This window comes from Brachyhypopomus gauderio, chromosome 6 (genome assembly GCF_052324685.1).
Source record: "Brachyhypopomus gauderio isolate BG-103 chromosome 6, BGAUD_0.2, whole genome shotgun sequence".
Lineage (NCBI taxonomy): Eukaryota > Metazoa > Chordata > Actinopteri > Gymnotiformes > Hypopomidae > Brachyhypopomus > Brachyhypopomus gauderio.
Genome location: NC_135216.1, coordinates 11,244,495 through 11,256,625, shown reverse-complemented (window position 1 = coordinate 11,256,625; position 12,131 = coordinate 11,244,495). Strand labels below are relative to the sequence as shown.

The following is a 12,131-nucleotide window of genomic DNA, read 5'->3' as shown; positions in this document are numbered from 1 at the left end:
TATAGTTCAGTTTTCATGTTCGATCATGGATGGTGTACAGTTTTCCATCACTGAAACTAAAAACTGACATTAATGAAATGTTCACAAACACATACCCAAGTGTGTTTGCAGTTCACAGAGTTATCACGTAGCATTGGATAATACTCCACAAGCCGCTTTGCCATAGACTGTACATGATTTTTGGGTGGATACATGAATTCGGTAGTAGTTGCTCTGATGATGGACACCATGTTGGTCAGTGTGTTCCTCACTAATCGGCAGCGAAGTTCTTTTGAAAGAGTGCATTCACCTTCTTGGCCAACATGCTGCATTTCAAAATACTGCTTCCTAAAATACTCCAGCTCACTGTCAGTATACACAACATATTGAGGGTTGGGTATCTGCAGGGTTCTTGGAGGGTCCAGTGTCTCTTGCACATCAGGTTGGGCATTGCTGGGCTGAGGAGTTTCTGAAACTCTGCCATTTGAACCATTCTCTTGACTAGGGAATGCTGTTTGCTGCACATGCTAAGGAATATATAAGACAATATTACAATTCATAAATTAAAACATTAGCAACATTATATAGAACTAAAAAAATAAATAAAAATTATATTATGCATTATATAATATATAATTATGCATTATATAGCTGGTAATTACAAGTTTAACACACATTTTTTTAACTACAAAAGCTGAAACTCCACATCATACAGTGATGAGTCCATTAAAAGCAGATTATTTATTGTAATTGTTATGATTTTGTTTATAATTATAATTATTTGTTAAAACTGACTGAATGCTGATGGTGAAAGTATAATGTAAGCTGATTTAAGTTACTGTGTACCTCCTGTTCTTTGTGAAACAGGTTCCATATGGCTTTTCTCCTGTGAAAATGTTCAGGTCCAGGAAAAAGATCACGAATGTCTTCACGGGACAGGGTTGGTAACAAGGCTTCACTGATGTTTGCAGCTAAACAACAACATACAAATAAAATAAAAATATTAAAAGATACTTCTCATTAACTTAACCCCCTCTACATAAAGCATGTTTTGAAAGATAAAAAAGAAGAAGAAAAAAACATGGTTAGCCTAACTCCCATGCTTTCTCTTTTCTGGTCTTAATATAATTATTTTTGATAATAAACTATATAAATCATACTATATAAATTAATCATACAAAAATAAGCTTACTGTAAAACATTAGCATGTAGCTATACTAATTTCAGTAAAATATTATGTACACACCTGCACAACTTTGAATATAAAAATAGCACGAGTCACCGCAGTCATTCTAACTAGCTACCACCATGAATGGGTAGCAGCACATGCAAGTTAACTTAAATAATACTTAATGATAATTACCTTGTAAGGTAGCCGTTGATATTGCGTCCATTTTTTCCATAACTCAGGACGTCTGAGGGAGATGTTTCCAGATGTACTTAGCTAACGTTTCCAAGGACGTCCTAGCAAAAGTCAGGTATCTTACTTTTAGCTAACCTAACTAGCAAGAGTTAGCCAGCTAGCTCACAAAGGCAGCAGAGCTTACACGGTCATTTGATATAACAGTATATAGTTATATATATAATAGTATATAACATACAATAGTATATAACATATAGTTTTATTATTATATCATAAAATCCAATATAATTAACTTGTGGCGTTAATGTTCGCATATACTGGACCTCTGAGGTAAAAACTATTCTCTAATCAAGTCTTAACGGACGTTCCCGCTTTTTCGGAAGAAGGGCCCTACACGATCTGTAGTACTACATACAGTGTCTACATCCGCTGTTAGCATAATGGGTTATAAAATGTATTTAAATTTACTAACAAACTTTGGAATATAGGACAGTTACATTAGTCTTAATCTCACAATAACAACCTAAACCCCTTATTTTGGTGTCAATCAATTTTACGCTTTATCAACTTTAAATAATTTAAAACGTACCATCTTTTCCTATTGATGTAACCTTCCGCCACTACAACAATCCTTCTCGTGGTTTGCTATGGGATCGAGGGCTGTTGTGAGGAGTGTCTTTATACATTAACATGATTTGGCGCTGCTTCATTTGCTGCCTTTTTGTGGCAGTGACATTAAGAACATTACTTAACCACATACATACCGTACACAGCCGTAGTCCGAATTTCCGTGTTATCTGTGGCATTGATGGTTGCACTCAGGATTACAGAGTGTACAACTCTTTTTACTACCACGTCAATCGGAGCCATGCCTCGCATCTTCTTAGTCGCAAATGTATGAGGCCATGCGGAGACCGAACGGCAGCTAAAGCCACGGAGGACAATGCAGGGCTACGTACATCTACAAAACTTCGAATGCACCCGAGAGAAGGATATTTCGAGGATTTTAATGTACCCAGCATTCAGGTAGCACTTGAGGCACGCGAACCCACTACAACAAGCATACCAGGTTGTCTTGATAGTGATGCTGGCTGCTCGACCGCCGAAAACGCCCCAGGTCACGCCGCTCCATCAACTTATACTGAAGACGCAACACTTCCAACCCAGGCGGAACAGAATGTAGCACTACCTGAATCTACACAAGTAAGTTACCAGCAGTTTGTAACGCAGCAGAGTACTTCTGCATCTTATTTGTGTATTCTGTCTACATTAATACACCTTCGCCCGTACGTTTATGTTATCTGTACCAGTCTGCCCTTTTTACTAATAAGTCGATTCCTATTGAGTAGGGACTTGGATATTTCCGCGTGATAATGATTGAGCCGCGGCCATTTTTCTCCGGTCGCGCTGTCTAAGCGAAATCAAGTCATCACAAGCGCGCGGTAAAATAAATCGCTGTTTTCATCGGTTTTAGGAGGTTCTTCCCAGAGTTTTGGTAATATGACATAACTGAATGTCCACTTTCTCTCATCCCGTTAGAAGAATTCGCATTTCGTGCTCCTGTTTCTTTTTGAGCCTGCTTGAATTTTAACTTCGCGTTTGGCCCGTTCAAAAACATTGTGGGACTGTTCAAAAGATATTAATAGATACGTGGACCGTTACATTATATTCTTGTTTGTTTGTTTCCTGAAGTTTTATCCCAGTCTGTACAGTTTAAGGTAGTTTTTTAAGGGTCCCAAGACAACGTGTTGGTCCGATGAACCATGATAACGGCGGATATGATGATATCGGTGTCTTATTTAATATTCGTTGTTTTTAATATTTTTAATATTCGTTGTTACAGTGAAGTGAATTTAACTGCTTTATTCAGAATATATTTAAATCCTAACTGTGTACTCATGAAATGGTTAGTATGTTGATATTTAAAAAATGTGATGTTCATTAAATATCAAAGATGAGATGTTTGCTTTTCTCTAGCTGAGAGAGTGTTACATGAATAGCCTGATGTGAATCTTCTGAGGAAACATACTACTGCATTTGTGCTTTCTGCTACATGTTTTAATAGAGATGTAAATCTGTTTCAGCGTGGATTTCAAGAAGGTGGAGAAGGGCATGTCAACATGGACTTTTCCAAATATGCAACTGCATTTCTTCTTCAGGCCAGAGAAACCCATCGACTTACACAGGTTTTTTATCAAATCAAATTTTATTTGTATAGGCTCCTGGAATGCTCTGTCTAAAAGGGCTTGTTTCAGACAGAATAAGATAAATAAGGATATGTTGTAATTGTGAATCTCTTGAGTCTCAGAATAAAATTACAGAGTTTGAAATGAGCGTAAATTTCATTTATAAACTCAATTCCAACTGTTCCATAGCCTTGTTCACATTTCTCTCATTAGTTTGTAATTTGTTTGTTTATTTGCATTATTGTTTTGATTGAGCTGTTAACCAAATGGTGTCCGGAGTCCAGCAATACCAGGCAGCATTACTGGAGCACCTAAAACATCAAATGAGTAATATGATTGAGACACATAATGGGGACCTTGGTCAACTGAAGAGTGATATAATGGGAGTATTTGACCAGTTTAATGACCCTTTCAGTCAAATTGCTACAACACATTTGCAGGATAAGACAATCAAAGAACTGTTACAGCCAGTTGAACCAGAGATGATTATATCAAATATTGAGAGTTCCCACAGCATTGCAATTAATTTTATATACAGATGAAATTGAATTGTGCAATCCTCTTGGATCTCGGGCCAACAAAAACAAATTGTTATTGATTTATTATACCTTAGGTAACATCAACCCTAAATACAGGTCAAGACTTGCTGCCATTCGTCTGCTTGCCATGGTAAAATCAAAAGATCTTTCTGATTGTGGTATTGATAAGGTCCTTGAGAGGATTAATTGCGACTTGATTGAGCTGTATGATGGTGCTAAAGTTGTCACTGCAAATGGTGAGAAGACAATTTTTGGGGCACTTATGTCTGTGTGTGGAGACACTCTAGCTCAGGGGTGCTCATTACGTCGATCGCGATCGACCGGTCGATCGCGAAAGAAGTGTCGGTCGATCGCGAAGGAACGTGCATAGATCTCGTCACATAAAATAGTAGTAGATGAATCGCACATCTGCAGTGACGGTTGTATTTGGATTGACATTCACGGTAGCCAATCTGCAATCCACTCAACAAATTACGTTCGTACATTGCCCCATATGAAATCAAATGTGTTTTAAAGCATCTTGTGCTTTCAGGGCATATGGAGTTAGACACATTCAACAGTGCAATTATTAGTTTCCCTTACTCTCCTTTGGATGCAAGAGATAAGCCTTGCCCGATATCTGTCAATACACTGTCATCAAATGACAATAAATTGAAACAGTCAGCAGGGCAGATGCTGGTTTGTTAAAGATCATGCCATTTCTTATTGACAAAATTGGAGACAATGAGTACACGCAAATGCTCCTCAAGTTGTTACAGATAGTCAGAATTCTGTTTTCACCTATTATTGCTCTCCAAACTCTTTCAAGGCTGAAACTTTTAATAGAGCAACATTTAAAAGATTTCAAAGAACTATTTCCAGATAAAAATATTATACCTAAACAGCATTTCCTTCTGCATCTGCCTTCTCAGATTAAGGCTCTTGGTCCTATGGTGAGGCATATGTGTATGCGCTTTGAGTCAAAGCATTGCTTTTTCAAGCAGTGGGCTTTGAAAAGTAGTTTTAAGAATATTTGTAAGTCTCTTGTGAAGCACAACCAACTATATGAATGTAGTCAAAATGTGCATGAGACACATCCAATTTTTTCAAATGAAGTTGAAATCGGCCCAGTCTCTGAGGTTAAAAATGTTCACTATGTAGAAGGAAAGATTACAGACTTCTTAGGAATAGAGCATCTTCAACATATAGTTTCGGTAAAGTGGATAATGCAACATGGAAATAAGTATACTTGTGAGAAAACTTTGGTTATTACTAATGTCATCAATAGTACTCCAGAGTTTGGACTTGTGAAAAACATCTACATAGTAAATTCTTCATTGTATTGTTTTGAATGCCAGCCTCTCTCAATAAATGGGTGGAATGATCATTATTTAGCATACGAGGTAGAAGTTCCCTACCTAGCCCAAGCCAATATTTTTGTAGATGCTGAAAAACTTGTTGATTATACACCATACTACTATTTGAACTTCAATAATAGCAAGTATGTTCCAATGAAGTATGATATCACAGATGTCAATGAGCATTACTCTCTTAATACAAATACTTGTGTCTGTTTTGAGCAGAAATTAATGTTTTAACTACAAATATTAAGACCACTACTGCCACTATTTATGTTGATGTACTGATTTTTTTTTTGTTTTCTTTTATAAACTTGATTTTCTGGGGAGCATTTACTTAAACTTTTTTCTCCTCTCACTATTGAACCATTTAGATAAGGCCAGTGTGTATCAGATACTTTAATAAGTAACTGATTCATGTGTTGTATTTGTGTGTGAATGGGGTTTCAGTGTAGTAACATTATGGTATTGTGGTATAATTTGAGTAATGTTCAGATGTTAAATGAGAAATGACTCAAACATTTATTTACCCTTTCAAATGTAGAGATGTTCATGTAACTGAACATTAAAAACTCCTCATTGCATTTGTGTATCATTGTATTTTATTCAATGTTGTTGGAGTTTTATTTTGATTGAAGGAATAGTTCAACATTCTGGGAATTCCTAGTCTTGTGATCACCATGAGGCAAACAGCAGAGACTCCAGAAAGTCACTCGTTTTTGTCAAACTGGTGAAACTTAAGGCTTTACTATAAATAAGATATATTTTCTTAAATCAAGTAAGTGTAATTCCTGAAAGAAGATGATTCATCTGTTGCAAATAACACAGCAGCTTAAAAACCTCTTCAAATGTCAAAAAAGCTTGTTTCACATGACATATGACTCAAAACAAGATGTTTTCAAGACTTTTTCACTTAACAAGATATTCAAGTTGTATTGTCTTAAAACAAGTCCCTATATCTTGCTGAAATTGTACTTGTTAGGCAATTATGTCTTATATTAAGTCTAATGAGATATTTTGACTAGAAATTAGACAAATACACTTGGTAAGATTTTGATTTTTTCCAGTGCAAGGCTCTGTCTGAAATCTGTTTCCTAAGAATGAGGCTCTGCTTGAAACGCGGAACAAGAACCACCTAAAACTCGGAGCCTGAGAACGAGGTTCTCGCAAAACCTCGAGTTTGTCTCCAAAACAGTGTTTTTTCACTGCATAGCTTCTTGCTAACTGGCAATTTCTGTAAGATGCTTTTAAATATTGGTTAATTAATGTTTACATTTTTTTCCCCACCTGACCCCCCCCCACCCCCCTTTAATGTCACTTTTTGGGCAAAAATATGAAAAACACTGCCTTAGGACAAAGTCAAAACAGTTATTCTTAATTTCAACCTAAATACTGTTTTGTAGACATCATTTCCAAAGCCATTTGGACGAAGAGAATCAAGAAAAAAAATTTCCCTCTGTGGTACTAATCACCTGAAATTCATATTTCCAAAATAAATATAAAACAATAAACCAACTTCCAACGAAAACTAAAATCAATGTTTCAAAACTGCACTCAACACAGAGTAAATAGTGATCTGCTTGATCCTGCTGCCTACTCCAGGAAGGAAAAAGAATGGCATCTTTTGACCTGATGTAGGGGTGCACGATATGACGATATAAAATCGTGAATGGCGATAACGAGTGGAGAATCGCAGGCGATCTACCAAATTAGAGAAATCGTATAGATCGCCTTTGCCAGCGCAATGACTTTTTTATGCTGATTTCCACCGATGCGTCAGACGTAGGGCGTAGGACGGACCAATCACAGCGAACTGTGCGTCTTCCACGCCTCCATGTTGTGTTTGTAATAACTAAAAACTGCGTGGACAACGACGGCTGAAAGCCAAACCGAGGAGCAGGTAAAGAAGAGGAAATCCACCTCTGTAATCTGAAATTGATTCGGATTTTCTTCCACTGACCAAGACCAAACTACAGCGATATGTAAAGTGTGCAAAGAACACGTGAAAACGTCCGATGCCAGTACAACAAATTTATTCAATCACTTGAGACGTAGACATCCCAAGTAATATGTCGAAAGTGAAACAATGCGGGCAGCCGCCTCACAAGTGACCATAGCGCGCGACTCCGCCACACCTCGCGCGAACGATATGTGGTAGTATAAAGAAACACCCCTCTAAAACAGGGGAAGGAACATTTACTTGACGAAGTTTAAAGTTGCTTTGTGTTTCAGGTTTGAAAAGTGCTGGAATTTAAGCTAAAGTACTTGAAAATGGTTGAAATTGTAACTACTTAGTTTCACAACAAATAGCTGTCTGACTGAACAGTTCTCTTTACGTTTGTAATTCCAGGACGAAACATGAAAGAACGTGAAGACGTTAAGATAGGGTGTTTTGAAAATAAACAACCATTAAATAATGTGAATAAAAAGCGAATTATATCGAATCATTTCGACTATATGTATAAATATTTTACTTTAAGTTTAAAGTGCTGGGAAATATTTAGTGCAATAGTGCACTTTCACAGTGTAAGGAACTGCGTGACGCAGAGCAGGGAGGTGGACACAAACGCTGAGGAGAGCGAGATTTATTGAATGGACAGAGTCGTAATACCGGGCAGGGGTCATAACAGGTAGGTAGTCCGAACATGAAATATAAACGGGCATGGTGGCACAAAGAACAAAGTGTTTAAAATGGAGACAAATTAAGTATTATATCGCGATCAATTCTTTGTGTTGACTTGTAACCCCCGTGGTGGCCCAACTCAAAAGTAGCCCAAAGAACCGCACCCCGCGACCACAGAATTTTTACCCGCGGCTGGATTTTCAAACAAGCCCAATTTGGCGTGAAACCGCAAACCTGGCAACTATGGAAACAGGTGAAGACAATAACGACATGGGCGTGGCAGACGTGGGGAAACCATAGAAACACACACCAAGGCGGGCTCAAGGAGCAGGGAACAACAGACATGAGGAACAGGGAAACCGGAGTGACAGCTAGGAGAGGGGGGCGTAGCCCTACACAGTGTCACGTGTAGTGGAGACAGCTAAACGCCATTTCACTGTGACACCCAAATGAATCCTTTCCCACTGAACTGAGAAACTGACTCACATCTCTCTGATTGCATGTAAAGATAAACACTGATTCTTTACCCAGCAACAGGTTCCCAAGGACCCCCATTCACAATGGTGCTTCTCTCCCCTAGCTTAGAACTCTGACTTTATCTGACCTCCTGGGCTCGGAGAGAGGCTGTTTAACCTCAACCTTCGTCGAAGGACACTGGGACCACAGTCAGGAAGGACCATAAAACTCTAAATTCCATCCTTATCTGATCGCCCACAGTTTAAACCCACTCTATGTCCTGTGTTATAATCCAGAGCTGAAGATACAAATATTTCAGAGATCTCTGTAACTCCAAATCTGATCTGTACACAGATTTGGGCTTCAGCCTACAGGAACCAGCTCGGCGAATGCAGTCTAGAGACACCGAACTTGACTACCTTCCATACAAGGAAAGATTAATTATTCTTGAAACCAGTATTCAGCATTCCAGCCTTAAGAACAAAGGACCACAAGACCATTTAAATGAACACTGTGCCATGTGGTTGATATAAAGACACAACTTATGATCTTTCATGTATTCAGTATTAAGTGATCTTATTAGAATACGTGTTACTGTATAAACACACCACATTGATGCATATCTATGTATTAGTTTGTATGTTACTCATCGAATGTAATCATTCTCATGTGTACGTATGTGACCTCACATTTATGCCTGTCTGTGCATTATGTCATTTATTGTCCAAAAGTGGAAATTGAGAATGGCTCAATGTGTAGACTAATAGAACCAAATTAGTTCTTGTTTAGGCAGAGTATGTAAGACAATTTATTTAGGATTAGTTTACTTTGTCTTCGAATTGTGTTAATCTGTCTTCTTTGGTTAAGTCATTAACTAGACCTGGAAAGACGGGCACTCCTCGCTCCCCCCCCCCCTCTCTCTCTCTTTCTCTCCCCTGTCTGGGCAGAGGTCATGAATATTCATTAATAAAGGCCAATGGTCAATGGCCTGATGAACATGAAAGCGCCTTACAATTACGCCCCTAAAACTTGTTTTAAAAGCCCTAGCTCGAAGCGAAACAATGAGCTTGGCAGCCTGGTAATTTGGGAAGACTTGGAGAACTTCGCCAGAGTCGCCGAGACTCAAAGACTCGAACACGCCAAACCATCGCGACTGTTCGCTGGACTCACGCCGAACACCGCAGTGTCCAGAAGAGCGATGCCAAGAGACCGCAACTAACGCTCTCACAGAGTCCAACAGAAGATTCTTCTTTATTTTTTTTATTTTCTTTATTCTACGTTTCGTCGTCAAAAGTACTTTTATTTCGTCTAGTCGTTCAAGTCAAGCTCATCTTCTTTCTCAGTCAAGTCATCTGCACAAGTTTGTCTGCGCCCTCAAGCTTCGACTGTGACGTCACCGCTAAGCCTCCGCGACCCGAGCCGTCTCACGTGACCTGCTCCTCAGACCTTAGCCGTCTCAAGAAACGAACCGTGAACGCGCACCGGTTGGTCCGCGTAACCACGTCTCTCCTTCGAAGTAAGACGCTCAGTTCATATGCTGTTTTGGGGTTGCCAGCTGCTATTTCTCCCGGAGTTCAAAATAGTAAATACTGTTACCATTAACCTGCCCAAACTTCCTCTTTCTTCTTTTCTATTCTCTCTCCAAAGACCTCGTGTCCGTCCCTGGGTCCTACGCTAGTTAGGCAAGCCTTAGGATAGTTAAATAAATAAATCTCATGATCCGACAGTTGTTTATCACTCGCTATTGTTGTTTAATTTTATATTCTTTGTTGTTCACTATTATATCCCTGGTTTAAATTAGTAGATTCACATATAGGTTTAGTTTCAATTTGAGCCAAATCATTCATATGCTTTGTATCAATTGTAATATTAACCATTTAATAAATGTGGACATTTATTCATCTGGTCACGGTGGTAAATGCATATTTTGGTCGATGGTATTAGGTCACTGCGCGGAACCAGAACTTAACCCTTTAGTAATGAGACTGATCAAACCATATTCCACCTAACTCCGTTATCACAATACTGGTTCCTGAGCAATCAGGATGGTGCCCCGTTCATAATCCATAAACTAACATATGTATCCGCTACACACGTGTGTTGTTTACATTTTTTGTTTACAATGTTTGCACATGGAAAATTGCAATATCATTCATTTAAATCTGCTTAAAAAGAAAGCTTTGTAGCCCCAATTTTTTTTGTTTTTTTTTTTTTGGATGGAAGATCGTGATAAAAAATTGAAATCGTGATTTTATGAAAAAAATCGTGATACTATTTTTTTCCCATATCGCCCACCCCTAACCTGATGCTTTCCTGGTAGTAAAGGGAAAGTACAAACATTGGCACGGTCAGATGCGACACTGCATACACATCTTATCCTAAAAATAGATCTCATTAGTAGTAAAAGAAATACCGCAACTAAACCTACCGGCAAACTGAGCTGTGGGTCTGCATGTTTGTCTTTCCATGTAGCAACAACGTAGAAGTCCGAAATATAAACATCTTTTCCCTATGCAGTACAAAGATTACAAATATGTCCAAATGCAAAATAAAGAGATATTTAGGGAGCCTCAGTATTAAAAATAGGACAAGCAGTTACGTTTTTCCGTGCTGCTTCTTCCACAATCCTAAGGCATGCATTTCCAATCTGGAAATTATCACAGACAACAGTTTTGATGATACAAGTCATGTGTATAGGATAAATTTATAATGTAATACACCAAGATGTGTCACATTTAAAATGCTCACATTTGACTCCATGCACCGACTCAATCCCAGGCTCCAAAAGTCCTCACGTGTCAGACAGGTAACACCATCCTTCACGATCAGTTCATTTGATGGACGGTTAATATCCAGGACATAGTGAAGCTAAATATCAAGATCAACAACTGTAAGTCATCAACATGACAATAAAATTTAACACTGCAGAATGGACACACTGCTAACCAGCTCATCTTGAAGAGGGTTCAGGTCTTTCTCCCAATGCAGACCCGAGAGAGCATATGGGTGTTCCACCTGCCATTCCAGCTGAGGATAGCAATGGTCCCGCAAATATGTCCTCTCAGTCGGTACATCTGATAGTACGAAAAGTGACACTGTGTATCCATGTTGCCTCATGCAATGGAATGTTTCTGTATTTAATAATGTCTTAACTCTCATCTTGTTTTGTAATATACACTATTCATATTTTTTCCATAAAATTTTCATTTTGTATTTCTAACACTTACTTGTTAATCTGTTATATGGTTGAAGTCTAGATATGTTGACCTTCTGGACCGACGAGACACCCTTTTGCAGAGTGGCTACACCTTTTGATGAAACGTCCAACACAGTATATGGTCCTTGGTGCAGACTTCCAAGACTGTCTCCAGTGCAGCGCTTCTTAGAGTCGTGGGAAATAAGAACCTCGTCCCTAGTGTTGGCTGCAAATACCTTGGCAGACTTTTGCTTCCGGTCTCCAAAGGTCTTTTGCTGCTTCCTCTGCGCTGCCTCTATATTGCTAAGGACCTACAAAAATAATCACTCAAAACAACACATGTACAACAGTAACAAAGATTATGGTGAAGTTTTCATGCAAACCTTTTCATTAAGGATCTTCATTTCTGTAACTTTCCCATTAATGTCATCTTCTGGGTCTGTAGGAGCCAT

At 38.5% G+C, this 12,131-nt stretch overlaps 1 protein-coding gene across 1 annotated transcript; it reads right to left on the bottom strand.

Annotated features, from left to right (window-relative positions):
* Positions 1-8,661: 8,661 nt before the first annotated feature.
* LOC143516342 (uncharacterized) lies at positions 8,662-12,131 on the bottom strand. The gene is made up of 7 exons (XM_077007892.1): positions 12,063-12,131; positions 11,711-11,990; positions 11,430-11,557; positions 11,232-11,351; positions 11,083-11,130; positions 10,912-10,992; positions 8,662-8,730 (listed from the first exon to the last, which is right to left on the bottom strand). Exons 1-7 carry the CDS (start codon positions 12,129-12,131, stop codon positions 8,662-8,664), a joined length of 795 nt encoding a protein of 264 aa, XP_076864007.1.

Bases quoted from the DNA above. Each gene is read 5' to 3' on its own strand.
- LOC143516342 (XM_077007892.1), bottom strand. From the start codon at position 12,131: ATGGCTCCTACAGACCCAGAAGATGACATTAATGGGAAAGTTACAGAA. The intron at 11,558-11,710 runs GTAAGTGTTAGA...TCGTACTATCAG, and splicing joins ACCATATAACAGATTAACAA to ATGTACCGACTGAGAGGACA. The intron at 11,131-11,231 runs GTGAGCATTTTA...GATAATTTCCAG, and splicing joins GTCGGTGCATGGAGTCAAAT to ATTGGAAATGCATGCCTTAG.